The 27,920-nt window shown below is 55.9% G+C and overlaps 2 protein-coding genes across 15 annotated transcripts in view; both read right to left on the reverse strand.

Annotated features, from left to right (window-relative positions):
• Window positions 1-112: 112 nt before the first annotated feature.
• Window positions 113-15,586, reverse strand: PAQR5 (progestin and adipoQ receptor family member 5). Of its 3 annotated transcripts, XR_008468546.1 has the most exons (10): window positions 15,084-15,509; window positions 12,334-12,386; window positions 11,682-11,914; window positions 11,254-11,381; window positions 10,935-11,140; window positions 10,153-10,279; window positions 4,686-4,782; window positions 4,017-4,158; window positions 1,196-2,719; window positions 113-1,064 (listed from the first exon to the last, which is right to left on the reverse strand). XR_008468546.1 is itself a non-coding variant. In XM_054215186.1 (9 exons), exons 3-9 carry the CDS (start codon window positions 11,730-11,732, stop codon window positions 2,472-2,474), a joined length of 999 nt encoding a protein of 332 aa, XP_054071161.1. In that variant the 5' UTR covers window positions 11,733-11,914; window positions 12,334-12,386; window positions 15,568-15,586; the 3' UTR covers window positions 113-2,471. The 3 variants fall into 3 exon arrangements, 2 of the variants coding, with proteins under 2 accessions (XP_054071161.1, XP_054071160.1); XM_054215186.1 differs by lacking the exon at window positions 15,084-15,509 and adding an exon at window positions 15,568-15,586 and having other exon boundaries at window positions 113-2,719; XM_054215185.1 differs by having other exon boundaries at window positions 113-2,719.
• Window positions 15,587-23,576: 7,990 nt separating this feature from the next.
• GLCE (glucuronic acid epimerase) overlaps window positions 23,577-27,920 on the reverse strand; it is a 57,728-nt gene continuing 53,384 nt past the window's right edge. For 8 of the 12 annotated variants that reach the window (XM_054214613.1, XM_054214611.1, XM_054214614.1 and 5 more), the window contains one exon: window positions 23,579-27,590. In XM_054214613.1, coding sequence (XP_054070588.1) covers window positions 26,566-27,590 — 1,025 coding nt within the window. In that variant the 3' untranslated portion in view covers window positions 23,579-26,565. Of the gene's footprint in view, window positions 27,591-27,920 lie in introns of all 12 variants that reach the window. The other 4 variants (XM_054214612.1, XM_054214615.1, XM_054214616.1 and 1 more) reach the window with 2 other exon arrangements.

A 27,920-nucleotide genomic window follows, 5' to 3' on the forward strand; every position in this document is an offset into this window, starting at 1 on the left:
AACGATACCCGTGGGATGGATGAGTGATTTTCTCTGGGATTTGGTCATAAAGTTAATAGTTCCATTTGGGATTTGCTCCGGATTGGACACAGACACACAACAAAACAACACGTTCCAACAAATAAATATCCTGTATTATTTACTTGTAACAATTTGACAGAGTTTTTATTTCTTTATGTGAATAAAATTTAGTACATTGAATAGATTTTTGAATGCCTGTCTCCAGCTGAAGAAGAAATCTGGCTGACCTGTGCTGCTTCAACATCAAACATTCACTCGTTCAGTGTGTAAAGGATGTGCCAAAGGGTCCATGCAAAGCACTGCAGGATCCAGAGGGATTACGGTAGTGTGTAATATGGTGTTACATTTTTTCATGTAGTTTTCCTACAAATGATTTCACCTGAAGAGGATGAGAGGACTTCCCAAATTCAAAAGTTAAATGACCAAGAGAAAATGCATAATGATTCAGGGAAGTTTTACAGACTCTTAAATCACGTCTTGCACGCAGAGCCAGATTCCTTTCCGGTCACACGAGTATACAAGGTAAATAAGCTTTGCAGTTATCAGCAATTATCTCTGAAGTGATTAATTTTCACAGACAGTGCTTTTATGAAACTATAGAAATCAGGTTAGCATATATCAGTGCGATAGTTATATTACTTTTCTCTTTTAATGAAATAAAACTGTTGAATAAACAATTATGTTCCAGTGCTTATAAATATTAATATAAATCTTGGTCAGCTTTCAAAAGAAAGCTATTTTTCAAAAGATTTATTTGTCCCATAATATATTTAACGAGCCGTTGTATTGTCACTCAAAAGTGCATCAATTATACCTTGATAGAGGTAATTATACACAAAACAAATTATACACCCGTATGATTATCAAGAAGCTTGATAATATTCCCCAGCAGTAATCTTTGCATTGCATGTTCCTGTACCTCCTGCGCGGCGTTAGGTAAATCCGACGTGACAACCTCTGTGGCTGGAGCCACCAGCTGAGCTGTCCCCGCGGGCTGCCTCCCCCTCTCCCGGACCGGGCTCTCCAGGGCTCTCTGCTTCTGCCTGGGAAATCCAGATGCAGCAGCAAAGGAAAACAAGGAGGAACAGCCGGAGCATAAGGCTATTGCTGCATGAGCAGAGCTCTGACTCCGAAAATGCTTTAAAATTAGAGGTTTTCACCCCCTGTGCATTACCAGCTCAGCTGTTCTAACTCCTGCCTTTCATCCGACAGTGCTCGTGTCTCTCCGCTGCACAGACTGACGCTTCTTGCTCAGCTGATGTTTTATTCTCCGCAGACACCCCCATCCTATTCATTCATGAAAAGAAAAACACTCTTCTGTGTGAGCGGGACCAGAAGCCAGAGCGGTTCAGAGGTGATGGCTCTACCACCAGTCACACCCTCCGACCAAGGGTCCCGCCTCCAGCAACACCCGGGAAATCACTGCTCGATGTGGCAGTCACGAATTTCTCAGTGCCCTCAACAGGGTGTCAAACACCTTTTCGGGACAGCACAGCTGCCCGCAGCCAGCTTCGGTGTTAAACACTGGGTACAAAACAGCGCTTGTAAGGAAGTCCAGGTCGTCGCCTGGTGGGTGTGGGTATTTCTTCCTCCGTTTACGTTTGATGCCACAAATGAGCTCAGGACGGAGGTGCCTGGCATGAGGAGGGAGGGATGGTGCCTCCGTGCCCCGCGCTTGGGGCTGCGTCAGCCGCCGGGCAATCGCATCGCCCGCGCAGGCGGGAGCTCACCTCTCCCATGGGAATTAATTTCCCAGGACTTACCTAGGCACCGGAATTGGACCCAAAATAAAGCTATTCTGGAAGAACGTCCCATGGAGAGTTCTTCTAGAATAACTCTTTCCGGGTAATGATTAAAGATAGCTGAATTCAAAGCGTAGGCAAACTCTAGTCTCTCTCAATCCCACATCTGTCAGGCACTTGGGTTTTGTGTAAGGCTGTGTAACAGGGATATTTGAGGTTTTAATCTCAAAATAATGCCACTTTCAAGGTGAAAACCTTAGTTAGGGAGCCCCTGGGAGACCCCTTGCTCGTGCCTTTGCCAAGGAGTCTTGGCTATCGGTCTAGACTGATGACAAGGACATCCGCGTCACCAGATGACCAGCGTTATCTACGTTCACTTGCCCCCCTGATTCCTCCGTAAGGCAGACCTGATGAATGCCTATTGCTTTGGAAAGTATTAGCACTTATCTCCCTTTTACAGAAAAAAGGTTAAGATTATTTTAAATATTTCTTGAGGTGAAATAGCAACTTGATTAAAAGCATTTCATAATTGCTCCCAGCTTTAAAGCTATGTGTACAAAAACCAGTGCAATATGTTTTGCTCTCGAGAAAATTTTAAATAAACATTTTCTCAGAGAGCTTAGGCAAATAAACTCTTCATCCATACCATACACCTATCGTTTAGGGTCTGTCCTGTGGAGCAGCATAAATACTTTTGAGACCCGAAGCCTAATGCCCGTGTGGTTTTTCTCTCTGCAGGGGCTCCAGCATGAAGCGCAGGGACATGGAGCAGAGCCCGATGACAGCCAGGCTCACGGCCACGCAGATGCCCATCGCGCCGAGGGTCTGCAGGGAGGAGGGAAGCAGCGCGGGGGGCAGGAGCCGGTCGTGGCGCTCGGCCATGTCCATCATGATGGCCTCCATCTGGAAGTGCGTGCCGATGATCCCGCAGACGTGGAAAACTTGGTGGCTGTGCCCTGCAGCAAAGGCAAAAGCACTCACCAGGTGTCCTGGTGCAAGCGACAGAGGACTGATTTCCTTTCTAATGATGGGGAAAACTGCACTTTTAGAAGACTCTGCTGTCTGAATTGGTGAAAATATTTACTTTATTGCCAGCTCTGGGGTGTGGATTTCAAGGTCTCAGTGTTTTCGAGCTCGCCAGGTGGGGGGATGAGGAGGACTGAGACCCAGGCACTTGACCCAAGCTGCCAACAGGATTATTTCATACCATGAACGGCACATTCAATATGAATTAGAAAGTTTGCTGAGGAGTTCTCTCTCTCTCCCTTGATGGCTGTCATCCTGGGAACTCCTTGCTCCGCTGCTGGAGCCCTGAGCCCTTCCCTACCTCCCAAAGCTGCAGCGCTCGCAGGGTCCCACATTGGCTGTCCCTGCGGGGAGGGCACGGCTTCCTCTGATAGAATGGGCTGAGTATAATCTTTATGTGTTTTCTATTGGTATTGGGATCAATATTGGTTCTTTAGTGTTATTAATGTTAATTATTTAGTGTTATTCTATTAAATCTATTCATATGTCAGCCCTTGGGTTTCCTTGTTTTTTTCCCAATTCCCCTTCCTGGGTGGGGAGGAGTCAGTTAGTGGTAGAATAATTGTCTAAACGACAATAAATTGTTGTGGGTTTCTCAAACAATAACACCAAGAAACTCCTTGGGCTCCATTAAAACACCGCTGTGAGAGACCTTCTGCCTAACGTCCATTGCCTCCGGGCATCACATTTTTAAATATTTATCCTACTAATTTCCGTGGCTTTTACGATTGCGCCGCCAGAGCGCAGAGACCTGCCTTTCCAAAACGCAGCCGCCGGCTGTCCTGGCAGCGAGGGAGGTGCAGGTGGGGGCGGCGGTGCCGGCACAGGCGAGGTGCCGAGGAGCTCTGCGCTTGTGCACGACGTGGTGGGGGGAACGGGAAAAAAACCCCCGCGGCCAGGACGGACACCCAGTCCCCTCGGCGGCTGCTCCTGCAGCGCCCTGACACGGCACCGTGACACACCGCTGTGCCACAGGTGAGGGGTTTTTTGCATTAGAAATGAGTGTTTGCGGTCACGAAACCCTTTGTGAAGCATTTTGGAACCAGCGTGGCTTCCGGAGCTGTACCCGCTTCACCCCGGCAGGACTGCTGGATCTTGGATGCAAAACTACATTTCGGATTTCCAGCAGGGAATATATTATAACCTCTGGGAGTCGCTCGCGCATTAATGCGCTTTCTTCCTGAAAACAATGGGAAAACAACGCCAGCTCACCCTTTTGGCACTTACCAATATAGTCGAAGTGTCCTGGCGCGAGTCTCTCTGGCAGGTGGCTGGCGAAGATGAAGCAGGTGAGGAAGGCGAAGACGGTGTGCTTGTAGTGGAGCAGGATCGCAGCCTCCGTGCAGCTCTCCGCCGCGCACAGGTAGAACTGCAGCCGCAGAGGGGCGTCCCCCCAGGGGTACCGAGCAAGGGAAAAAGGGGAACGACACGTTTCTAAAGGAAGCAGTGCCATTCCCTGAGCCCCCACCGCCTCCGGCTGCCCACCACCCAACAACAGGGCACGCGATGCGGGAGCCAGGGCTCAATACGAGAGCTGTCACCTCCATTTCCTGCAAACCCCAGCCCCGCGCCTCCCGTCCTTAGACCTCACTGCAGCAAAATTCCCACCCCGCTCCAGTTTAGGAACTGGGAGACTTGCAGCTTTCAAAGGCAGTGACTTTCCAGCACGAAGTCTGAGCGCGGCGCTTTGAAGTGGAAGGAATCTGCCTATCAATAGGTGCAGGAAAAAATACCCAAATCTCTTTTCCTGCCGGAGTTCGTTTTCCTTTTTTTTTTTTTAAAAAAAAAAAAAAAAAAAAAGGCTGGCATATTTTTCCCAAATAGTTTCAGACTAAGAAGAAGCAGCTGCTATTTCCAGCCCTGCAAATGCCTTGGCGCTGTGAAGGTGGGCCGTACCCTGTAGAAGAGAGGGATGCTGTCGAAGAGGTACGGGTAGACGAAGGCCAGGGTGCGGGAAGCCTTGCTGAACCGGGGCCGCTCCACCTCCAGAAACCTAGAGGAGAAGAGAGCGGGCGTTTCAGGCGGCGCAGCACGGCAGGTGAGGCTGACGGGAGCGCTGGGCTCTCTGTCGCTTCTTTGCCGGGGACTGCGAATCGCGGTGTATAGACTGCACGGACGCCCTCCCCACGGACGGCTGCGTGGTTTTGCCCGCCGACGGCATTAAAGCTGCGAGCACCCTCAGCAAAACGCGACCGAACCTTCCCTGGCTGAGCCCTGAGCTGGGGGAGGAAGGATTTAGGGCCCCCCCTCCCCTGTTTCATGCTCTGGCTCTCGCAGGTGCATCTCTGCAGCTCTGAAAATCTTTTTTACGCCACCCTGGCGTGGCTGATTTTGCTTCTTCTACCATTGCTCGTTAACCGTTACCCATCAGCAGGTAGGAACAGAGCCGGTCTTTAAACAGCTGCCGCCCCTGCAGTTGTTTTTAACCGAGATTTCACTCTTGGTTTTGAATCCCAGCTTTCTGAGCGCAGCAACCACGGAAAACACATCTGCCTTGGTTTGGGAGGCTGTGTAGGTAGTGCAGCATTCGGGCTGGGATTGTCACTGTTTGTTAATTAAGCTGTACTGCAGCTTGTGTCTGAAATGCACCAAATGTCACAGCATCCTCCTCTTTTACATCCCGCCAAGACTTTGTCATTTCAGAGAAGGCATGGAGAGAGTTACTGAAATCGCAAACTAAATTAGTTGAACAAGTTGCTTTTTAATGACATCACCGTTATAATGGCAGCAGCAGCCTGGTGGTTATACCATATATGAGGAGGAAAGTGTACGTCTGGACAGGGAATAATATCCTGCATTTTGTTCCCCAGGAAATCACGCTGCTGAAATGCGGGACATACTTCACAGCTGAAATCACAAAATAAAAGACCACCCAGGTCCCCGAAAAAAAACACTCTAAAGCCTGGAGCTGGGTGGCAAGTCCTGTGCCGAGCCCCGAGCCTGCTCCGGCCGCGCGGGGAACGCAACTCAAACGAAACCTGGAGACAGAAAGCCCGGGGGAGCCTCAAACCAGCAGAGCGGGCGTCAGGATGCTCCTGCCCCGGGGAGGGCTCCAGCAGCGAGCCCATCACCCTGGCATCCCGCCGCAGCCACAGGAGCTCCAGCCCGGGAACGGAAAACCTCTCCCCCCGATGTCTCCCTGCTGGGAGAGACCAGCTTTGGTAGGGTTTTAGCCCAATGTGGAATCCGGGAGATCAACTTGAGAGCAGACTTACAACAGACCTGCCCGCAAAGCAGAAGGGCTCTGTCAACGTGACCCAAAATATGGGTTGAAACCCCAACAATTCAACTTGTGCTCAAGAGCCACCAACTGCGCAAGGGCTTTCATCTTGCTCCTCCTCCGTTTGGCCTTCCACCATGGCTTGTGCCTTGCTCAGAAGACACCGCGATGATGCTGAAGGTGCCTCCTGCTCTCTTTTCTCCTGTATTTCTGCATGATTCCCGCTGTATTTTCCTACCGTGGTTTCACCTGCCCGGTGCTGGCCTCCCGTCCTGCTCCCCCGCTGCTGCTGGGTGCTGCGCTCACCCTGGCCACGCACCTTCCCACTCCCTCCGCCATGTCCCGACCCAACCTGCTGCCAAAATACAGCCACCGTATCGCAGCCCGGGCGCACGGTAACCCCGGGGACAGTGCCCTATTCACAGAGGATGGCACGCGATGGAGCAGAGTTTAGGCGTGCTCTGTTCTCCTCGTGAAAGAAAAGCCCGTACAGGTTTTTCTGCTTTCCCGGGGATGGCTGCAGGGAAATGCCAAATCCTCCAGCATGAAAGAGACCTTTTGTGCAGCTGCTCATCCTGCAGCGGGCGGACGGACGCAGTCAGACGCTCTCTATGTCAGCGTGACAGAGGTATCTGGCGCCATTTGAAGGATAAACACACTTATTTCTTTTTACAAGGGCATGTAGTGATGGGAGGAGGGGTAATAGCTTCAAACTGGAAGAGGGGAGACTGAGATGAGATCTGAGGAAGAAATTCTTGGCTGTGAGGGCGGTGAGCCCCTGGCCCAGGTTGCCCAGAGAAGCTGTGGCTGCCCCATCCCTGGAGGGGTTCAAGGACAGGTTGGACGGGGCTTGGAGCAACCTGGGCTGGTGGGAGGTGTCCCTGCCCAGGGCAGGGGGTGCCACTGGGGGGGCTTTACGGTCTCTTCCAACCCGAACCACTCTGTGATTCTATGATTTCAGTCCATCGTCACGTTTCCCTGCGTGGCAATTCAACATTCCGAGGCTAAAGGATGCAAAAAACCACCAAACAAAAATCTTACTGTTGACTCGTAAACCAGCCATCTAGGATTGGAAAATTTTCCTGAGAAGCTGATAAAATTTGGTGCAGTAGCCTTTCTTCAGATACCCCACTGCAAGTCCCTGCATCCTCCTCAGCAGTAACCCGTACTCCCATGGACCTTCATGGGGCACGTCACGAGGCTGAGCGTGTGTTGCCACTGCCTTTGGCCGCGCTGCAGAAGCCCAGCTGGGTTCAGGTAGCCCAGCACTGACAGCCTGAGCACAGAATCTCAGAATGGTTTGGGTTGGAAGGGACCTTAAAGCCCACCCAGTGGCACCCCCTGCCCTGGGCAGGGACACCTCCCACCAGCCCAGGTTGCTCCAAGCCCCGTCCAACCTGGCCTTGAACCCCTCCAGGGATGGGGCAGCCACAGCTTCTCTGGGCAACCTGGGCCAGGGGCTCAGCGCCCTCACAGCCAAGAATTTCTTCCTGATACCTAAACTAAATCTCCCCTCTTTCAGTGTAAAACCATTCCCCCTCATCCCACGGCTCCCCTCCCTGCTCCAGAGTCCCTCCCCAGCTTTCCTGGAGCCCCTTTAGGGACTGGAAGGGGCTGGAAGGTCTCCCTGGAGCCTTCTCCAGGCTGAACCCCCCCCAACTCTCTCAGCCTGTCATGAAACATCAGCATGAAACTCTCCGAAATGTCCGCCTCTCCCCTCCAGTGACCCCGGTTCCAGGCAGCCACGGACCCCCCCGGCTGCTGGAGCCAGCCCTGCCCAGGGTGCGGGTGGCGGAGCAGCCCCGACAGCATTGCTGAGCCCTGGGGAGCCGGGCAGGAGCAGGAGTGCCCGGGCACGTCCCCTGCCCTGCGCCCGCCTCGGAACCATCACCGCCCATTGCGCAATGCGGTTTCCCGTCCAACGCCCCCGCCATGGAGGGACGTTTTGGCTGGCGTGACTCAGCCCAGGGTGACACCGAAGCGGATGCGATCGGTGAGCAGCGCCCTGCGGTGGGAAATGGGGCCAGTGGCCTCACGCAGGTCGCGGGGGTGGCCAGCCCTTGCCGCCTCCCTGTCCCCAACCCGCCAGCTGTGGCTCGGGCAACCCAGGGTGTGGGGCGGGCACAAAACTGTGCTCCCTTGTTCTCTGCAGCCCCACCAGCCCCAGCCCGCGAGAGGAGAGGAAGGGGAGAGACAGGCAGCTGAGATGCTCACACGCGCGGGGTGCGGGGATGCTGGTAGCCCCATGGCTAACGCGGTCCCCAGGCGTGACCTGGTGTGCACGGGGTGCAGTGGTGAATTACGGGGGCTCCGCTCACCACCACGGGGGTAAACCAGCATTGCTGGCCCCCACTGGTATGGTCTATCCAGTATTCTTCCTCACCCAGGGATCTTTTGTGGATGCTTTTTTTTATTTATTTTTAAACTGACCTTCAATGGATTTACTACTTCTCTAATGGAAATTACTGAGACTATTCTATCACGTAGCACCTGTCGGATGTTTTTCACATAACAGTTTCGTAGTAGAGAGATGCTGACAATGACATTTGCAGATCGAGAATTTTTTTTAAACTTAAATTCCAAATTAACCTGGAACTGATCTCAAGTTGCTGGTATTTTCCTAAGTGTTATCTTCAAGTGGTAAGTACTGGGATTAGCACATGGTCAGTGAGCTTCGTTTTCTAAACCCATCTAATGAGACAATAAAGACACGCACATGACAAGAATAAGAGAGGGGAAAGAGACAAAAAGAAAGAGAAAGAAATGAGGAATATAAGGAAAAAACACCAAGCCCCAGCGGGTGTTATCTACAGAGCAATCCAAGAGAGATCCTTGATTTTGCTGTTCTGCTCAGTAACACCAAGGATAAGTCCAAACCTTCCACCCCTGGGGGTTACTCCCGTGAGTAACTCACAGACCTAAAGGAGAGTGAATCCTCCCCTACCCAACAGAGGCTTAGATGAGCCAAATTTGCAGGATCCGTAAGGAATATCAAGAGTTTAGCACTCTGCCCCTTGGGAAGGCCGGGCGATGCTCAGCTGCATCCCGCCCCACCGCAGCCCCTCTCTTGCGGCAGAGCCGGCCGGGAGCGGATTCCTCCTGCTGCATCCGCCAGGGCACCGGAGCATCCTTCCCCCTGCCGAGGCAGCAGCGTGGAAACACGGCCCTGGGCCGGGAGGGTCCGGGGGGGCTGCCTGGGCCATGGCAGCCGGGGAGGAAAAGCCCCCCTGGGGTTACGTGATGCTGCGACAAGCGACCACATGGCAAAGATCCCCCTTCCCCCCCAAAAAAAAAACCGCAAAGACACCTCAAAATATAAAGCCACCCCAAAATACAAGGAAAGGATAATGCCAAACGATTCACAGCAGCTGTGAAAATGGGAATTGTACATTTTGCGAAGCAAACTGCACGTCGGCGCGATAGCAGACAGGAGCGCTTCACAAGCACAGCCTTCAGGGAGGTGACTACCATGAATTAAACAAACCCCAAACCAGGCAGAGATCGAGCACGGCATGTGTCGCTGGAAAGCAGAGGAGCAGTTGAGACATTCCAGTTATTCCAAACAAATTGTCTCATGCCACTCAGGAAGAAAATACCACGCACGCAACGCTGCTCGTACTTTAAAAATGATGCTATCGGCTGCGAGAACGTTGAGGTTCCTCCTCTGGAAATCTGTTATACACACACACAAACACACACACACACACGTGTAAACACACCCTCATGCACACCGCATCTCGGCTGATACGTGCCTTTGGCGGGACCGCGTGCGTGTTTAAACCTAACCCCCTGCTCAGAGGCTGGGGGCCCAGGAGCCCACCCCTTTTTGCAGGTTATGTTAGAAAAACAACGGCCCAAAGAAGGCGCTGGGCATGGGTATCTTCCTGCCGGGCACACGCACCCTACGAAATTACCTTCTGAACTTTCAAAAATTAAAGCCACCTCATTTGCTTTGCATTTTCGACCATCAAACTCTCCCGGCGCCAACGAGCAACGCGTTTCCCAAACCAAAAGTCCCCTTCTTCCCCTTCCCGAGCTTAAGGCTCCTATTGTTACAATACAGCCTGTAATTAAAAACCTTTATTAATAATACTAATTAATGATTATGCTGTAGCAGGCAGGGCAGATAAGGCAGCAGCTTACCTGGAATAGCAGGACAGACTGGTGCTAACGACAGTGTTAAAGACGGCAATGGGGACATAGCAGCGGTGGAAGGTGCTGTTGACCCATTCCGCAGGGAAGATGTACGCCGAGTACGCCAGCGCCGACCCTGGAAGTCCGGGAAGAGCCCGGTCAGTGCCAGCTCCCGTGGGACCCTCCGCATCCTCCGGGACACAGCTGTGAACCCTCGCGCTGGCACTGGGGGCTCTCAGGGGAGGGAGATGGGAATGAAGGCAGGGGAGCAGCGAATCAAGGGGACCCTCAGGTACCAGCTCCTGCAGACACCGCTCCAGGAGGGACTGGGGGTGTTTTGTGCCACGGGCAGACCCTGGATGCTGCCGATGCTGCTGCTGCCGCCGCCGCCCCTGGGCTTGCACCCCAGCCAGGTGCCACCCGCCTCACTGGCAGCGTTTGTCTTTAATGGGGGATTTTTTTCTTATTCTGTTTACTACAGATACCGAAGAGTGTCACACAGCCAGGCTTCCGTCCCAGGGCTGCCCGACACAAAACCCAGCCCCAAATTACTATTTCTGGTGGTGTCAGAGATGCTTCCCGGTCCCTCCTAAGCAGCAGACTGCAGGGAGGAGGAGGAGGAGGAGGAGGAGGAAGAGGAGGAGAAACTACACACAAGCAGCCGCTGTTTCTGCTTGTCCCGTGGGTATGAGCCATCTGAGCACCCAGGGTTCAGCCCCGTCCCTGGGGAAAAGCTGGGGACCGGCACACCCCCCCCCCCCCGAGACCCCCGCGGACGTGCCCGTCCTCACCCAAGCTGTACATGCTGAGAGCGGCGTAATCGAAGAAGTAGCAGATGTGGCGGGCGCGGGTGGACATGGTGCTGAAGGTGTGGGCGCAGCTGGAGGCCAGGGGGTAGATGCAGCAGGTCAGCAGGTAGGCGAGGAGGGGCCAGGCGTGGGGGTCCTCCCGGCCCCCCGGCCCCCGCAGCCGCCCCACCAGGGTCCACACGAAGTACCTGTGGGAAGGCGAGCATCGCACCCTTGGGTGTCCCCCGTCCCTGCTCCCCCAGCCTTGCTCCCAGCCCGGAGACCCGCCAGGGATGCTGAAGCCCCGGGACAGGGTACCCACCAGGCAGGTACAAAATGCGTCCAGATATTTAGCGTCTCATTCGTCATTTGGAAGACGCTGAGGAGGCAATCTGCTGCCGAGCTTCTGGGGGGGCGATACCCGAAGAGGATCCCCTGCTCCTGGTACCCCTGCAAGGCAAGGACTGGCACCGGTGGCAGCCGGAGGAGAAGGAAGGGCAAATCGGAGAAGGAAGGAAGGACAAACGGGAGGAGAAGGAAGAAAGGCTGCTGAAAGGAGGGTGCCCCTGATTCAGGACCCAGGACCCTGCGGTGAGGACAGAGCTGTGTCCCCACCACGGGAGGTGGTCCCAGGAAGGGGCTGAGCACTGTCCCGGGGTGGGGATGGCCACCCCGGCTCGCTGCTCCCGCTTGTCACCTCCCAAAACCCCACCGAGCCTCGTGCTTAGGGAAGAAAAAATCCTCTCTGACCTTAGGCACTTGGTGGATGCTGAGCAGCCGGGGTAACTTGAGGCTCAGCATCGTGCGGGTCGGGGCTCCAGCTCCAAGGGATGTTTTCGGCTCAGCTTCCCTGGGGATGAGCCCTGGCGGTGCCTCACACCCCGCCTGGCCGCATCTCACACCCCGCCGGGGATGCGATGGGACGGGGACAGGGCTGCCCCGTGATGGCCGAAGAGATGCTCCCGGAGCTCAGGATGGGTGGCCTGGGGGAGACGAGCATTTGTGGGGATGGATGTGGCACAGTGTCCCCGCGTGGGGTCCCAAACCCACACGTGGCACGGGGATGGGAGACGTCATCCATCCCTGCAGGGGATGTCGGGATCCCTCCCTACCACCTGAGCCCGAAAGGGGCAGGGGGAGAAGGACAGCACGTCCCTGTGCCCACCGCCCAAAGGGACAACAGGGATAACTCCCTGTGATCGCCCCAACAGAGCCAGCGGTGACGCGGGAACAGCACCCATGGCCCTGGAGCACCTCGAGGTCACGCAGAAGGCCCTGGGCAGGGGCTGGGGGTCCGCGGGGTGCAGGGAAGCGGGGAGGACGCAGGGTCCCAGGCGGTGCCGGGGCTGGTTCCCGTCTACCCGCTCCCCATGGAACAGCCCTTCCACCCTCCATCACTCACCCGCTGGCGGCTTCGGCAGCGCCGCCTCTGCCCCCTCCGCCTCCACCTCTGCTCTGTGAAATAAAGGCGAAAAAAAGAATTATCATCTCCTGCACCCTCCCGCAAGGGACCACCTGGCCCGGGGGAAGCCGGGCGAGAAGAGAGCCCGAGGCTCGGCTGGTGAGATCAGCCTCCCGAGAGCCGCTCCTGCCACGGCGTTTCGGCTGCCCCTGCCATGCCGCAGCCTCACACCGGGACACACCGAGCCCCAGCACCGCCAGCGCTGCACAGGGACCTGCCAGGCCCAAATAAACCCCTTCGCCGCCCTTTCCCAGCCCTGGCGTTAGCCGTCGTCCTCCCCTGCTCTTCCTCCCTGCCCGTACTCTACCTCTCCGCAGGGCCAAGCGGCTCCGGTGCAAACCGACACGGGGAAAACACCACGGGGCACCGCGCGCGGGGAGTGCCCGGGCAGAGGGAGGCGGCTGGGAGGCGGTTAAAGGAAGGGAAAAAATTAACGAGGCAGGAGAGCAATAAACCCAGCATAAAATAAAATTGGAAATGCCTGTAGTTAAAGATTAGACTTAAAGCAGGAGCTTTTTTGCTTTTTTTTTTTTTTTTTTTTTTTTTGGCTGTTGTGCTACAGGCGTGCTGCCGCAAAGCTACACAGAGGAGGCAGCCCCACCCCAGCCCCCCGGTATTCCAGCGCTGCGCTGTGCTGGAAAGGGGACGTGAGGCTGGTGGTGGCCTCCGGAGCCTCAGGACCCAGCTGGAGGGCAGGGAATGAAGGCAGGGAATGAAGGGACAGGGAATGAAGGGACAGGGAATGAAGGGACAGGGAGAGAGGGCAGGGAACGAAGGAAGGGAGTGAAAGCAGGGAGCAAGGGCAGGGAATGAAGGGACAGGGAGAGAGGACAGGGAGAGAGGGCAGGGAGTGAAACTCCCTGTTATCACCCCAACAGAGCCAGCGGTGATGCGGGAACAGCACCCATGGCCCTGGAGCACCTCGAGGTCACACCACGAGTGAGGGCAGGGATGAAGGCAGGGATGAAGGCAGGGAGTGAGGGCAGGGAATGAGGGTAGGAAATGAAGGGACAGGGAATGAAGGCAGGGAGTGAGGGCAGGGATGAAGGCAGGGGGTGAGGGCAGGGATGAAGGCAGGGAGTGAAGGCAGGGATGAAGGCAGGGAGTGAGGGGTGCCGTTGGTTATTTGCGTGCTCCAGAAAGGGCGCGCTGCCTGGCACAGGCTCTGCCTTTGCCTGCCCCCCGCCGCACATCTGATAGAGACACAAATGAGGGCGATGATGGGACGGAACAAAAATAATGTCTCTTATCTCGGTGATGCCGAGGAAGCCGCGCAAGCTCTTCACAAAGGCACGCCGCGGGGTGCGGGCGCCCTGATTTGCAAAGAGCCCTTGGCCGGGAGCCCTGACATGGGTGGGCTCGGGTCCAGCCCCGCGAACCCCGGCCACCGCACGCCCCCGCCCAGGGCTGCGTCCGCGGAAGGACGTGGGAAGCACCAGGCCCAGGCTTAATGAAGAACTTGTATTTTTAAGAGCAAAATGAGTCAGCGGAGCTGCGGGGCGCAGCAGCAGCCCGGGCACACCCTGCGGTCCCGTGTTTTCCTGCTCCTTCGGCTGACTTTTTCCAGCCGGGGAGCGGTGCTCCCCTGGCAGCGGCGGGGGACGAGGGATGGGGGCACACGGGGACCTCTGCAAACAGCAGGTGACAAACTCTGCGGGCGACAAACTCTGCAGGCTCACCCAGCCGGCTGCAAACACACCTCCTCCTCCTCCTCCTCATCACCATCATCCTCCCCCCATGGCCACGCACGAAGCCCCGTGGGGACGTTGGGCACGGCAGGCTGCAGGTCCAGCCTGGGAGCCTTTGCTTCGTGCCAGGTTCACCTGGGGGAGGTTCCTGCCTGGCACCAGCTTTTGTCCTCAAAGGCTGCGGTTTGTCTCTGACATGTCCCTGATGCGTCCCCTGCCACCCTCCCTCCGCCGCGGGTCTGGGCTTGGCTCCAGCGGGCACAGAGCGTGGCTGCAGCCGCCCTCCCACCGCACAGCACCGGCCGGCAGCCCCTGCCTTTCAATGGAGGGGAAAATATTTTAGCTGTTAATTATTAACTTTTATGACTTTTCCTTACGGCAGCGCAAGGAGAGAGTCGGGTTGAACTGTAAAACGGGTGGCTGGGCTCCTCTGAGCGCTGGGCGCCGGAGCCAGCAGCACGGGACATGCCGAGACCTCTTCCAGCAGAACAGCAGAGGCTTTGTGGGAGGTTGTTGTTGCTGCGGGTGGCTGCTGGTGGCCGCTCGGGGTCTGAGACGCAAAGGCAGCTCCGAGCATACGCACGGGCTTCAGGCTTCCCAAAACCAGTGCGTCTCAGGCACGTGCTCGAGCTCTTTGCCAGACCCAGAGCTCTCACCCGCCCTCCTCGGGGGACGGCCGTGTCTCTGCGCCCCGTCCCGCTCCTAAAACGCTGCCGGGTGAAACTTCCATAAATCCTGCAAACCATCAGCGCAGCCACCGGCTGCTGGTGCCGCAGGAGGGCAGGGAAAAGCGACGTCCTGCCGGCCCCCGGCACCGGCCCCGCCGCAGGCAGCACTTGCCCACCTTCATCTTTTCACGGCGCGCCCGAAAAACTCCCGGCCGCGGACCCACGGGCGAGCTCATGCCGTGCAAACCCTCGGCATCCCCCGGGGCGGCCTGAAAGGCAGCCAGCTGAAACGATTCGGGGAGAGGGGGGAAAAAGCAGAGCGGCCGGTACTTACGGCGCTGCTCCCGGCAGCGGGGCTGGGTGGGATGCTGCGTTATCGCCGGCGCTGGCTCCGGGTGATGGGATTACTCATCTGTGTACAAACACAGCCCACATGGCCCAGCCGCGCCGGGAGCCCGGCCGGGGCGTAGGCAGCGGGATGGGGCAGGTTTGCCAAACCCGGCTGCCCGGCAGGAAGGGCAGGGAGGCTCTGCCCAAAGCCCTCGGAGGCCGCCGGCAGCCGGCGGGACGGTCCCCGCGGTCCCCGCAGGACTGGGGAGGGGGGGAATGAAGGAGGCGGCGGATGGGTCAGCCCCAGGCGGCTGCTTTCCCAGATTAGGAGCAAATTAATTCTGGCTCGTCTTTTAGTGGAACAGGAAAAAGGCAACAAAATAAAAACCGGAAATAACTGCGGCCAAACGCTCTCAGATCGCGCACTGGATTAGCTGCAGCCCGGCCGCAAGGAAGCGGGATAAGGGCAGGAAAAAATATTAACTCACAGACCGCCCTGTGCATCTTCAGCTCCCAGGCCCCTCTGCTTTAGCGCCGGAAAACACCCGAAACTTGCTGAACCGTCTCCAAAGAGACCGCAAAGTTAAAACCCTCCCATAGATGAAGAGGGAGGTGCTCCCAAACTGGGGAGAGTTCTTACATCGTTCCCGGCTGGATGGAGGACCCCGAGGGGTCCCCTCGTCCGCCGCAGAGCGGGAGATGCCGCCGGCTCTCCCCTCGCCTGCCCCGGCTGCGAAACCCAGCGCGGTTCCCCTTCTCCCCCCCGATAAAGCCTCTATTTTTACTGCGGCCGTTGGTAACGTGTTTCACAATATTCGAACAGAGGGCTAGGTTGAGGACCGCGGGTGTCCGGAGAGGGATGCGCGGGCATTGCTCCTCTATCATTAAGTAGTTGGAAGAACCGGAGCCAGGCGTAATGCACCGCTCACGGGTTGCGGGGAGAAGCACTTAGGGCCGTTTGAAAGCAGGGCTTGTGGATGTGCAGCACTATTCCGTGTTTTAATCACCAGGGAAAGTCTCTTGGCATCGGTTTCTGGGTATAAGAGCATTAACCCTCACCTGCCGGCCCTGCAGCACGGCTTCCTCTCCGACGGCGGCTTCCCAGGGCTCTGGGATCTCCTTTCGGGTGCTATTCCCCCAGGAGGGATGCCCCGGGGCCGAGGTGGTGCCCGTTTCCCGATGTCGGAGCCTTCTGGCTGACCCACCGGCGGGAAGCAGCTATGGGGAAGGCACGGGGATTCGCACCCGTGGGTCCAGTAACGGGTTCCTGAACGAAGTGACCCCCTCACAGAGGGTCAGATCTCGCCAGCAAAACCCAGCCCCCGTGGCCACGACCTCTGCTACCACGGAACTCAGCCCTGGCAGCAACCGGGAGCTCGGGGAGGGGGGATCCCGCCGAGGCAGGGATGAGCCAGGGATGCGGGGACGGACACGTGCCAGCGGAAGCCGATGCTCACGCTCCAGCCTGAGCCCACGCAGGGCTGGGCTTATAAACAGCCCTTTTATTTGGATGAGGAAAGTAAAGCCGTCCCCGGGCGGCACGAGGAAGACAATTTCATCACAGCTCTGGAGGAGGAGCTGTGCCACGGATAACCGGGCGCAGCCTGGTCACCCACAGCTCCTGCAGCATCTTCCCTCCTTGCCAGCAAATTGGCACAAAATTAGGATTTCCTTTGGGAGCGCGGGGCGGGCTGGGCACGGGCACGTCTGCACCCAGCTGCGGGGCAGGGGACAGCTCGGCTCCCGGGGGAGGCTCTCACTGACTTCATCCCCCCCGCGGCCCCCGTCCCCGCAGGGCTACGGGCCAGGAGAGCGGCGAGCAGGGGGAAAACATGTGTTTTAAACCATCTCCTGGGCTCTTTTTTCCTCCAAACCGTTGCCCGCAGAGACCACGATACGGATTTACTCGACTCGTCCCCTTGCCTGCCCAGGTTTATGAGCTGCAGCCGGTCAAATGAGCTGGAAAGGATGAAGTCTGCTGCTGCGCTGTAATAAAACCATGAAAACCTTTGAAACGACTCCTGATTGTTTTTACACGATCATTGACACAAGCCCATCAAATAATCCATCTGCATTTATCCGCACTGGCGGCTCGTGCACCGGCGGCAGCTCTGCCCGGCAGCGGCAGAGGAGAGATTTTCTACCCGAGTACTTCGACCCCGCTTTGGGCGCAACCTCCGGCCCAAGGCAGGACCTTCTTCCCAGCGCTGTGCCCGGGTACAAGCAGCCTGGGAAACCTCCTGTTTCCCAAACCGGCATTTTCAGCGCTGGCAAAAGGCCGTGCCAGCCCCACGGTGCCTCCCGTGCCACTGGCGCAACGAGTTTCAAACCAGTGGGAACTTCCCAGCGCTGAACGGCTGAGCCCCAGCGCGGCAAAATAGGAACCCAGCTGAAATACGACCGCGCGAGCAGGACGTCCCGGGGGTCTGGAAAACAGCGGCGAGCACAAACCAGCCAAGAGCTTCTGCTGGCTCTTGTTCCCGGGGTCAAAGCACTGGGAAAAGGAACTTGCAGTGGGGAAGCTCCCAGCTGCCTCCCAGTGCCTGTGGGAAAGCCCCAGTGCGGGTTTTGGGGGCCCAGCGGACGACTGCTGGGACATGGGGCTGAGCGGTGCCAACGGGGGACACCCCACAGCTCGGGGAGAGGGACGGCGCTGGCCCCGCGGCTGCTTTGCCACCGGCCCTGCAGCTCCTCGGGGCCTGGGGAGCGCTGGGCACCCCCGCACATCCTCTGTCCCCCCGGCTGTGCACAGACACAGCCCCCTGCAGGGTGCACCCCCAGCCCAGATGTGCACACCCCCATCCCAGACGCGCACCCCCATCCCAGACGCACACCCCCATCCCAGACATGCGCATCCACCCCAGACGTGCACCCCCAGCCCAGATGTGCGCATCCACCCCAGACGCGCACCCCCATCCCAGACGCACACCGCCATCCCAGACGTGCACCCCCAGCCCAGATGTGCGCATCCACCCCAGACGCGCACCCCCATCCCAGATGCACACCCCCATCCCAGACATGCGCATCCACCCCAGACGCGCACCCCCAGCCCAGATGTGCGCATCCACCCCAGACGTGCACCCCCATCCCAGACGCACACCGCCATCCCAGACGTGCACCCCCAGCCCAGATGTGCGCATCCACCCCAGATGCGCACCCCCAGCCCAGATGCGCACCCCCAGCCCAGACGTGCCCACAGCCCAGGGACCCCCCCCAGGGGCAGGGGATGCTGGTGGCCCCCGTGCGTGGGAGCGGAGCAGAGCCCGTGCTGTGGGTGCCAGGGCTCATCCCGCCTGTGGACACAGCTCACCGGCCCAGGCTGCACCCCCTGCGCTCCCCGGCACGGCGCACTCCGGATTTAATCACTCCCTGCTTTTTATTTTACTTATAACCGGGCAGCGGGAGCAAAAAGGTGACTTTTCCCAGCTGGCTGTACTCCAGAAAAACGGCGTCTATTTGCTGAACCGCAGATAAACATCCGCCCTCCAAAAAATGACTCAGCGGGAGCTGCAGGGTCCAACCTCGCACCCGGAGCTGCCCGTAAAGCCCCGCCAGCCCCGGGGAGAGCCACGGCCGGCCACTGGGCACCCGCAGGGCCCCGCGAGCTGCAGCCTGAGCCCGGATTTCGGGCTGAAACCAGCTTTTGGGCTGAGCCCAGCTTCCCTGCCAGCTTGGTCTCCCACCCTCCTCGCAGAGGGGACCTTGGCAGGGCTCATCCCGTCCCTCCCGGGCAGGTTTCCCAGAGAGGAGCTGCCGGACTCCCCAGGCGGCCCCCCAGCCCCGCGGCATCGCCGCCGACGGGAGGTGCAAGGGGAGAACCGCTTAATATTTAATTTAGCCCTGAGCCCGCATGTTTAATTACGCGCATTTAATTCTTCACCGTGTTATTCATGGTCTACCGCAAGTACCGCCCCGCCGCGTCCCAGCTCCCGCAGCCCCGCGGGGCCCCATCCTGCGGTGCCCCAGCGCCAGGCTCAGCACACGGGGGGGTCGGGGAGGACCGGGGGTCCCCCCTGCAACCTCTCCAGCAGCAGCTTTGCAGCAGACGCTGCTGCGGCCCCGGCTGCACCAACAACCACCAACGTGGGACACTTCACAAGGGGACAACTGCGGAATAGGAATGCAACAGTTTGTTCCGCTGCTCCGAGTTGGTTTTTCCTCCGTAAAAGGGAGTTCGGTTGTCTGTAAAGTTAGTTGTTGTGAGCTGGAGCTATTCGAAATGAAGGCCATCAGCTGGTCCAGACCTCGTGCTAGTGTGGACCCAAGCGGAGCCGAGCTCGTGATGTGCCCGACTTGTGGAATTGCAAGACGTCCATAGGTGACACGGGGCTGGGGCAGGGGCTGCGGCGCGTCCCACGGCCCCCTGCTTCGGTGGGCATTAGCGCCACGTGCTGCCCGCGGGACTTGCACTCGCCAGCGGGTCCCCGAGCACAACGCGAGCCCCGCCGGCACTGGCAGAGCTCTCGTAGAATCACAGAACTGCCAGGGTTGGAAGGGACCTTTCCGATCGTGGAGTCCAACCATCAACCCAACTCTGACAAAACCCATCACTAAACCGTACCTCTAAGCACCGCGTCTGCCCGGCTTTTAAATCCCTCCGGGGATGGTGCCGCCACCACCGCCCTGGGCAGCCTGTTCCAATACTTGACAACCCTTTCAGTGCAGAAATTTTTCCTAATATCCATCCTAAACCTCCCCTGGCACGACTTAAGGCCGTTTCCTCTTGTCCCATCTCCTGTTCCCCGGGAAAAGAGCCCGACCCCCCCTGGCTACCCCCTCCTTTCAGGGAGCTGTAGAGAGCGAGAAGGTCTCCCCTCAGCCCCCTTTTCTCCAGGCTGAACCCCCCCCAGCTCCCCCAGCCGCTCCTCACCAGACTTGTGCTCCAGACCCCGCACCAGCTCCGTTGCCCTTCTCCGGACACGCTCCAGCACCTCAGGCACAGCTCTGCTGCAGTCGGGGCCACAAAAGGCTTTCCAGGTGTCATTGCAGTAACTGGGAAGGATGCGGAAAAGCAGGCGGCACCCGCGAGCCGAGCAGGACCCCAGCCTTACCCGCTTCTGCCCCAGGCAGGGAAAGCTGGGGCCAGCGCGGCGGGGGGCTTTGCGATGGGATGGGGTCGCTCCAGGAGCCCCAAAACTATAGAACATTTTAAATTCATCCAAAAAAAGACAAAAATTTAGCATCATCAGTGGCTCCACCATCACCGTTAGAGCCCGTTGTGCGAGCAGAGGACAAGCCCCACTGCAGCCCCGTAACGCCTTTGGAGACCCTCCCCCCCTCCACCCCCATCTCCGGACCCGCTGTCTCCCAGCCTCCTCCCCCCCACGGCGCTGGGGGTCTCGCAGAGCCCACCGTGGGTCACCATCGAGCCCAGGAGGTGCCGGCGGAGCAGCTCCGGCTTCGCCCCAGCGTTCCCTCCCCTCCTGCTCCGCCAGTGCCCCTTCCCCACCTCCCGCATCCCTGTGGAGCCCCCACCCCTGGAAAGCGATGGCAGGAGCATCGAGGTGGCCAAGACTGGATGGAAACAGGGGGGTCCGGCCAAAATCACCCCCCCGGCACATCCCGGGCAGGGAGCAGGAGCCCCTGCCCCCTCGGCCCCTGCACGCAGTGGGCCCCATGCAACACGTTTCTGGCTCCAGCCTGCCTTAATTAATATTTTTAATCACAAAATGAATACGCTGACACGTTCTGCTCGCAGGGCGTGTGCGATGGAGGAATGTGCCAGCGCTGACATTACCGTTAAATCTCTGGCGGAGGCGGGGGACACTGCGGGCAGAGGGAGGAGAGCGGCTCCAAAAAACCAGCGGGGAGGGAAGCAGGTGCCGAGGAGGAGCCCCATCGCGGGAGAAGAGCCAAACCCTCGCTGGAGCGCTGTGATTCCGTGGGGGAAAATCCCCCCTGGCCCTTCCTCGCCGTCCCTGGCACCTTCCTCATCATCACTTCCCCGGAGCCCCCCGCGAACACGGCTGGATCCAGCCCCGCTCCGCGCAAGCCGGGCCTGGCGCATTAAAGCGAGCAATACCCAGTATTAATATTTAATTCTCTCTAAGCAGCTCATCCCGGGTTAAGCGCCCAGCAGCCAGTCCCACCGGCCCCGGGCAGAGGGAAATGGCATTTACCACCAGCTGCTTCTGCTGACATTTGATTGTTCAAACAAGGCCCAGGGAAAAACAAAAAGCTACAGTGGAACATCGCAGCGGTTAATAAGATCCAGCCAAGCCCTGCGTGCACTTGGGATAAAGACAGGGATTTCAATAAAAAGGCTTCTTTATGAGCAAATTAATGGGTTAGTATTCCCCACCCAAGCGATGCCATTTGGATTTTATTTATTTTTTTATTTTTTTATTTTATTTTTTCGCATCCCAGTTAACAGGCTTTGCAGAAACGAGTCCGTGTTGGTGCTTCCTGCAGACGAGCAGCCGAAGGGAGGTGCGCGGGGGTGCTGGGGGGAGCAGAGCTGGGTCCCACAGGCCACCGCCGTGGGACGCAGCCAGCCCCGGCCACACACAGCCTCCTCGCAGCCTCCTCTGCAGGCACCAACAAACCTCTTCCCGAGCATCCTCAAAGCCTCTTTTCACATCCAGAAAGGTTCAGCCCAAGATTTCGCTCGCAAACGGGCGCCGGGGCCCAGGAAACACCGTTTTGTGTCTCCCAGCGCAGGTGGAGAAGCTGCCGCCTCCTTCGCTAGAGCCCTGCCATGCAGAGAAGCTGCTCCGACCCTCGTGTTTCCTCACCGGGGTGGCAGAAAGCCACTAAAGCATGATGAATCCATTTAGAAGGCAGTGCCTGGAGGCGATGGCATCGCTTAAGCTCAGGAAGGCAACGAGACTGGGCTCACAAACAGGGAAAACTCTTTAAAGCAGCATTTCTGATAGAGGGGGGCCGGGAGGGACAGGGATGGAGGCAGGGATGGAGCCACAGCGGGACGATGCAGAAGGGAGGCTGCACGTGGAGCATTTTCCCACCAGCAAATGCTATTAATCTAGACTAATCTAGGAAAAAAAACCCCAAAAAACAACAGAGAGACACCTCACCTTCACCACCACCAGAGCACGACCTGGTACCAGCATCTGCAGGCACTGGAGGCAAGAGCAGAACCTCAAGGGCTTGAGGCTGGGCCGAAGCTCTTGTTCCTCCCCACGTCAGCAGCAGAAGCCAGACCTCACTGTAATTAGCCATCAAATATTTCACGCTGCCTCCTTCGGGACAGCCCCCAGCAGCAGGTTGTCCATAGCCACCCAAGTATGGTGAGAAATGAAGCGGTGACAGCACGAGGGCTCACCAACGCCCTGGCGCAAAAGGCTTGGTGGCCCCTGGGAAGGTTCCTCCTCTACCCCGCGGGGGAACGGCCATTCGTGGTGGTGGGCAGGAGACCCACGGGACCCGTCTGTCCTCTCGGGTATGGACAGACAGACTCCCCCCTCCCGCCCTCTGCTCGTTAGCAGTGATAACCGCTAACACAAGGTTCTCCATCCTGTTCCACCTTCAGTTCAACCCAACGAGAGCGACTATGCAAGCTGCTTAGAGATACAAATTCAAGGCGAGGAGCTCTTCAAATATTTACTGTCCTAAAGATCCAAGCCGGCGAGTAGCCAGGATGGCTTCCAACATTTGCACCTCACCATTGCAGAACTCCACCACGTTTAATAGGCCGAAATGCTCAGTGTTTGGCATTTAAATAGCTCCTGCCGGTTTTGGAAGAGATTAGTAAAGTATAGAAGCAGCTATTTAACATTCGGGAAGCGCGGCGCGTACATGGGAGTTATCAGTCACTCCAGGCAGATGGTAAATGTAGCTCCTTTCACCACAAACTGAGCAGCAAACATTCAAATCCATCACCAAGACAACATATTTAAATCCCCTTCTATTTTCGATTCATACGGTTTTTTAACAAACTGCTAAGTAATGAAAATCAATATTTTCACCCAAGCAGTTGGGAGCCGGTCCTGCAGCCGCGGAAGGTTTCCTCCAGGCAATTTCAGTCACACAAAATCACTCACGACCGAGTCAAACGTGGCAGCCTGGGCGCAGGTACCGATTACAAGCCAAGGAGGCGCCCACTTTCCCTCGACCGGGCAAAGTTAGCTGCGATTTACCGGCACTTCTGCATCAAGGGGGGAAGCGTCACTTCAGGCACGGAGCGGCTACGGCAGAGGTGACCTCCATCCCGATTTTGGGGAGGACTCGCGCATTTTTAGCTGAAAAAAGGGAGTTAAAAGACTGGTGCATTACAAGCAACCTCAGCCTGTAGACGACGGACCACCTGTCGTCTTCGTCAGGGTATTTTTTAGTGAGCAGGTAGTTAAAATTATTAAAAAACAAAACCCCTATGAACTCAAAACGAGATGCATTCAGCAGAAATAACTCACATTGGCAACAGACTGCGTGAACTTTACCTGGGCCCACAGAGACTAGACATCTGCGGCCCTTACCCCGAATCAGCAAACTCCAAACCGCTGAAGAAAGAACATTTTCCATCCTCCTTAGAATAAAAACCTGCTAAAATTCCCTGGAAGGGGTCATCTCAGAACCACCAAGACCGCTGCTCATCCGGGCTCACCCGCAACCACAGGTAGGGCAGAAGGTACCAACTGAAATAAGGGAAAGGCCCCGCGTTTGTCTTAAGATAAAAAAATTTATTTTACAGTCTTATAAAGCAGCTTTACATTAAGCACAAACGTTGATCCATTTACTTTGTATATAAACATAGTAGAACCTTTCCCTCTGCAAAAAGTCATGTCTCGCCGTATATAAAACTAACATGTGCACATTGTGCTTAAACTGCGGAGTCTGTACAGCTTTACAAAGGACTACCCTTTACAAGAGCATCCTGTAAACAATTTATTGCATATTTAACACATGGTGTATATCCCACATGTAAAAAAAAAAAAAAAAAAAAGGTAGAAAAAAAATAACATAACAATTACAAGGTGAATGAAAATAGCAGCTTTCAGTGAATGTCTTGCACAATGGCCAAGAAAAACAGCACTGCCACACTTGTACAGTTGTGCTTGTGTGTCACGGGTTTGCACACACCCACGCGCACTATGTGTCCCTGTGTACAGGAAGCCTCACGGAAAGATTAAACAGATCTTAGCGACTAAGACCTTTGTCAGTTTGAAGACTGAAAACAAACCAAAAAAAAACCCCCAACTTAAATGAATTCGGTGAAGTTATGGGCACCAATGCCCAATAATCCTCTTCCACTGCACAACTCCATTAAAAAAAATAACAGGAGAACCCCCCCACCACGAACTCGCTTCGGTTCTACAACCTCTGATGGTGGTTGGTTTAATTTCCACGTGTGCTAAGGCCAACAAAACCGCGATGGAGACATTAAGGATAAGGTGGTCTGCCAGGACCGACGGCGTTGGCATGGCCAACCTACGCTTCGGAGCTCACCCGTCCATCCAACAGCTGCCGGGCTGACTCTCACCATGCACTGAAAGATCAGCGACACTGCAATTTTTCAACTAGCATTCATTAAAAAAAGAAAAAGAAAAAGAAAAAGAGGAAATTGTGGCCTCCATAAGGCACCGATACCATCTCTTGAGCAGTACCCAAAGAGTCTCTCTAGATTCTCCAAATCCAAAACGGGACAAAAGACGGAGGAAATACGCAGGAGAAAGATGTTTCTGTGTTCGCAGTAAGGACCAGTCGTTCGTAAAGGAAGCACGTTTTTCTGGGTTTTGTATGTGTGTGCGCGCGTGTGTATGTGTACATGTGTACGCAAAAAAAAAATTCACCTCTGCTACCTTTGGTATTGAAATTTCTCCGTGACATCCACTTCTCATATTAATTGATATGATCGTAGCATGCGTTTGCAAAGATCAAGTAATTACAAAGCTGTTTCAAATATCTGCAAGAAATAGAAAAAGCATCAAAAAAATAGAGAAAAAGGAAAAAAAAAATCAAGATGCATATTGTCCTTGTGCCCAGCCTTTTTGTGATTTGAATGAACTTTGTCCTCAGGATGAACATCTTAAGCTCAACCCCCACCTACATGTACAACATGGAGTAGGATCGGTGGAAAAAACCCCATCACTAATACACGTCCTTCCCATGCTGGCATCCGCCGGGAGCTTTGGAGTCTGGGACTCTCATAGCAAACACCAGCACGTCTCAGCAGAGCTGACAAGGCGATATTTGCTACGCTCCCAAACCAAACACCCCTGATCGAATGGCGCGATCGCTTGGGTTTACTCAACCAGGACGCTCCACGCCGAGAAGGCTAACTAACGAATGGGTGTAAAGGATTGATAAATAGGAAAAAGAAACCGCCTGGTTTCTTCTGCATTACAACAGTCCAGTGAAAGCGTTTGGGTTGGGCCGTGCATGTTGGGCTAGTGCACGGGCACCCTTGCTCGTTGGCGGAGCCATGAAGACAAAGCACACCCAAGAGGCCAGCGCTGGAGATGTAACGACCCCTTACACCATGAGTAAGACAATAGCCAGAGGTGAAACTTGGTATTAAAGCACAGGTGGAGCTGGAAAGCCCTCTGGGGGGATTTTAATTTTTAAAATGCTTGATATTCTCAAGCAGGTTAAAAATGAAAATCACCACAGGAAAACCTTAATTAATTCCAATTGAATTTCCTGCGCGCTACGCAACATGAGCTCCACGTCACACTCAGGAATTCAAGACAAGTCTCCCAAAGAATGAAGTTGCCTCTGAGAAGAAACTTCTCAGATGTAATTAAAAAGTACAGTACAAAACATCGGGCTCCACGACAAGAAATTCCAGCTACCGGGGTGGAGACAACACCAGCAAACCTGACGGGCGATGGTAGATTTGGTTCTCTCAAGGGGGTGGGATGGTTGCAGGCTCTGGGAGGTCCGCGAGCCCCAGCAAGTTGTGCTTACGTGACGCGACTTCGAAGCCTGAACGCTGTCTGCGTGTTTTCCATCCACACGTCTGTAAAGAAACCACACAGATAAAGCAGCTCCATACAGAGAATTTGGGGGGGGGGGGGGGGGAAGGTGTATTTTTCACCTCAAGAAAAGAATCCATATTTAAAAAAAAAAACCTTTAAAAAGATACACTGTCCACTACCCAGGCTACAAGTAAATACACATTTACGGTGTTACACCACATGATCTGTTACGCTGTTCCAACACATACACATGTAACTCCATTTTAAAAAGAGGCCACAGACTAACTTTTCAGGCAAGTGCTGGACTTTAGAGACCTGTATGGCTTCTGCAAATATTTTCCTAGGAAAAGGAAAAAAACCCACCCCCGAAACCGTCCCCAAACTCAGGAGCACAAAGGGGTTTTGCTTCGTGCAGATGGTGGAGCACTAAGGACAGGTGAAGTTCCTGAATCCTATCCATCAGACCCAAACATTTTCACACTGGAATGCAATGATTTCAGGAGATCAGTTTTAAGGATCACTTCTTTGAAACGGTCTGTAAAAAATTTCCGAGGGAACCTTGGAAGCTGTCCCTCTGGGAGGCAGCAGGCCCGAGGGGTTTGGTTGTCAGCTCTAGTTGTGCTTGGCCCGGCCGCCTCGCAGGTAACTCTTCCACCTCTTGACGAACTCTTTGAAGATGGGGGACTCGTCTATCGTGCTGAGGAGCTGGAGCTGGTTGATGTGGGTGGTGTGATAGTCCCATCGGGCCAGGTTGGGAGCGGTGCCCAGCATGAAGTGCCGAAGGTCGTAGATGGTCCCTGAGCCAGTGTCGTAGAGGGGTAGCATGGCCTTCAGGGACTCCATGCCCCGCTCGTAGAGGACCCGCGCCTCCTTCCCCAGCTTCTCCCCGGCCGTTTCTTTTAAGTCATACAGCCCAATTAAGGAGTACATGAAACCGTTGAGGACGAAGGAGCTGGGGGAGGTGGGGTACTCCTCGTACCAGTCGTGCCGGTTCATGAAGACGGCTTTCACCCCACGCTGCTCCGACGGCAGCTTGTAGGGCGCCGTGGCCCGCAGAGCCGAGCTGAGGAACGCGTGGTCCTTCGTCAGCAGGTACGCCCGCACCAGCGTCGAGATGGCCTGTCCTTGCGCCATGGCCGAGTACCAGCCCGGGTCCAAGGACTTAAATCCTTCCCCCAGCTTCCTCGTCACCATGATGGGCCAGCCGCCCCTCTCGTCCTGGTTCCTCACCAGCCAGTTGCTGGCAGCAAAAAAAGCCGCCATGTGAGCGGTGGCCGAGATGGTGACGTTGTCGAGGAAGCCTCTGCCCTTCGCTACCAGCCTCACCACTCTCTTGGGCATGATTTTGGTCTGCTTCACGGCTTTCGTGTTCGAGAGGCCGACGCCTTTCCGCAGGTCGGTGACCAGGTCTCTGGTGAGGGTGCTCCAGCTAGTCCTGGGACCGATGCCGTAGTAGATGTCTCGGTCCTTAAAAGCGATGAGCTGGGTGTTGGAGACGTAGTGCACGGTGAAGAGCTGGTTCTTCTCTGTCGTCTCGAGAACCACGGAAATGCTCCCATTCGTTACGAATTTGAGATCAAAAGAAATAATAAAATCCCGGGTGTTCCCAAGCTGCAGAGACACTCCCTCGGTATTTTCTGCAAAACAAACACAAAAAAGCCTTGTTCAGCAGGAAAGCACTTGTTTCTCCAAAACGTTTAAGCTGTGAAGTGCAGTTTCCAGAGGTAAGCCCTCTTACCAGGCAGGAGCCAAAAGCTTTTAGGGCAGCCCATCAATAATTCAATCACTCGTTCTGCGCGCTATCATATATTATTTAATTAAGCACAGAAGTAAATCCGTGAGCGAAGGCGACTCCCGCAGCACCAGGGAGATCGCGTTTGCGTCTTACATTAACCCGCTGCAGCACTTTGCTGCGGAGCAGAAGTGCCGGGGGCTCTTCGATCGATGGCTTTATCAGACGCTGCTGG

The sequence above is a fragment of the Rissa tridactyla genome, chromosome 9, assembly GCF_028500815.1.
Source record: "Rissa tridactyla isolate bRisTri1 chromosome 9, bRisTri1.patW.cur.20221130, whole genome shotgun sequence".
NCBI classification, from domain to species: Eukaryota; Metazoa; Chordata; class Aves; order Charadriiformes; family Laridae; genus Rissa; species Rissa tridactyla.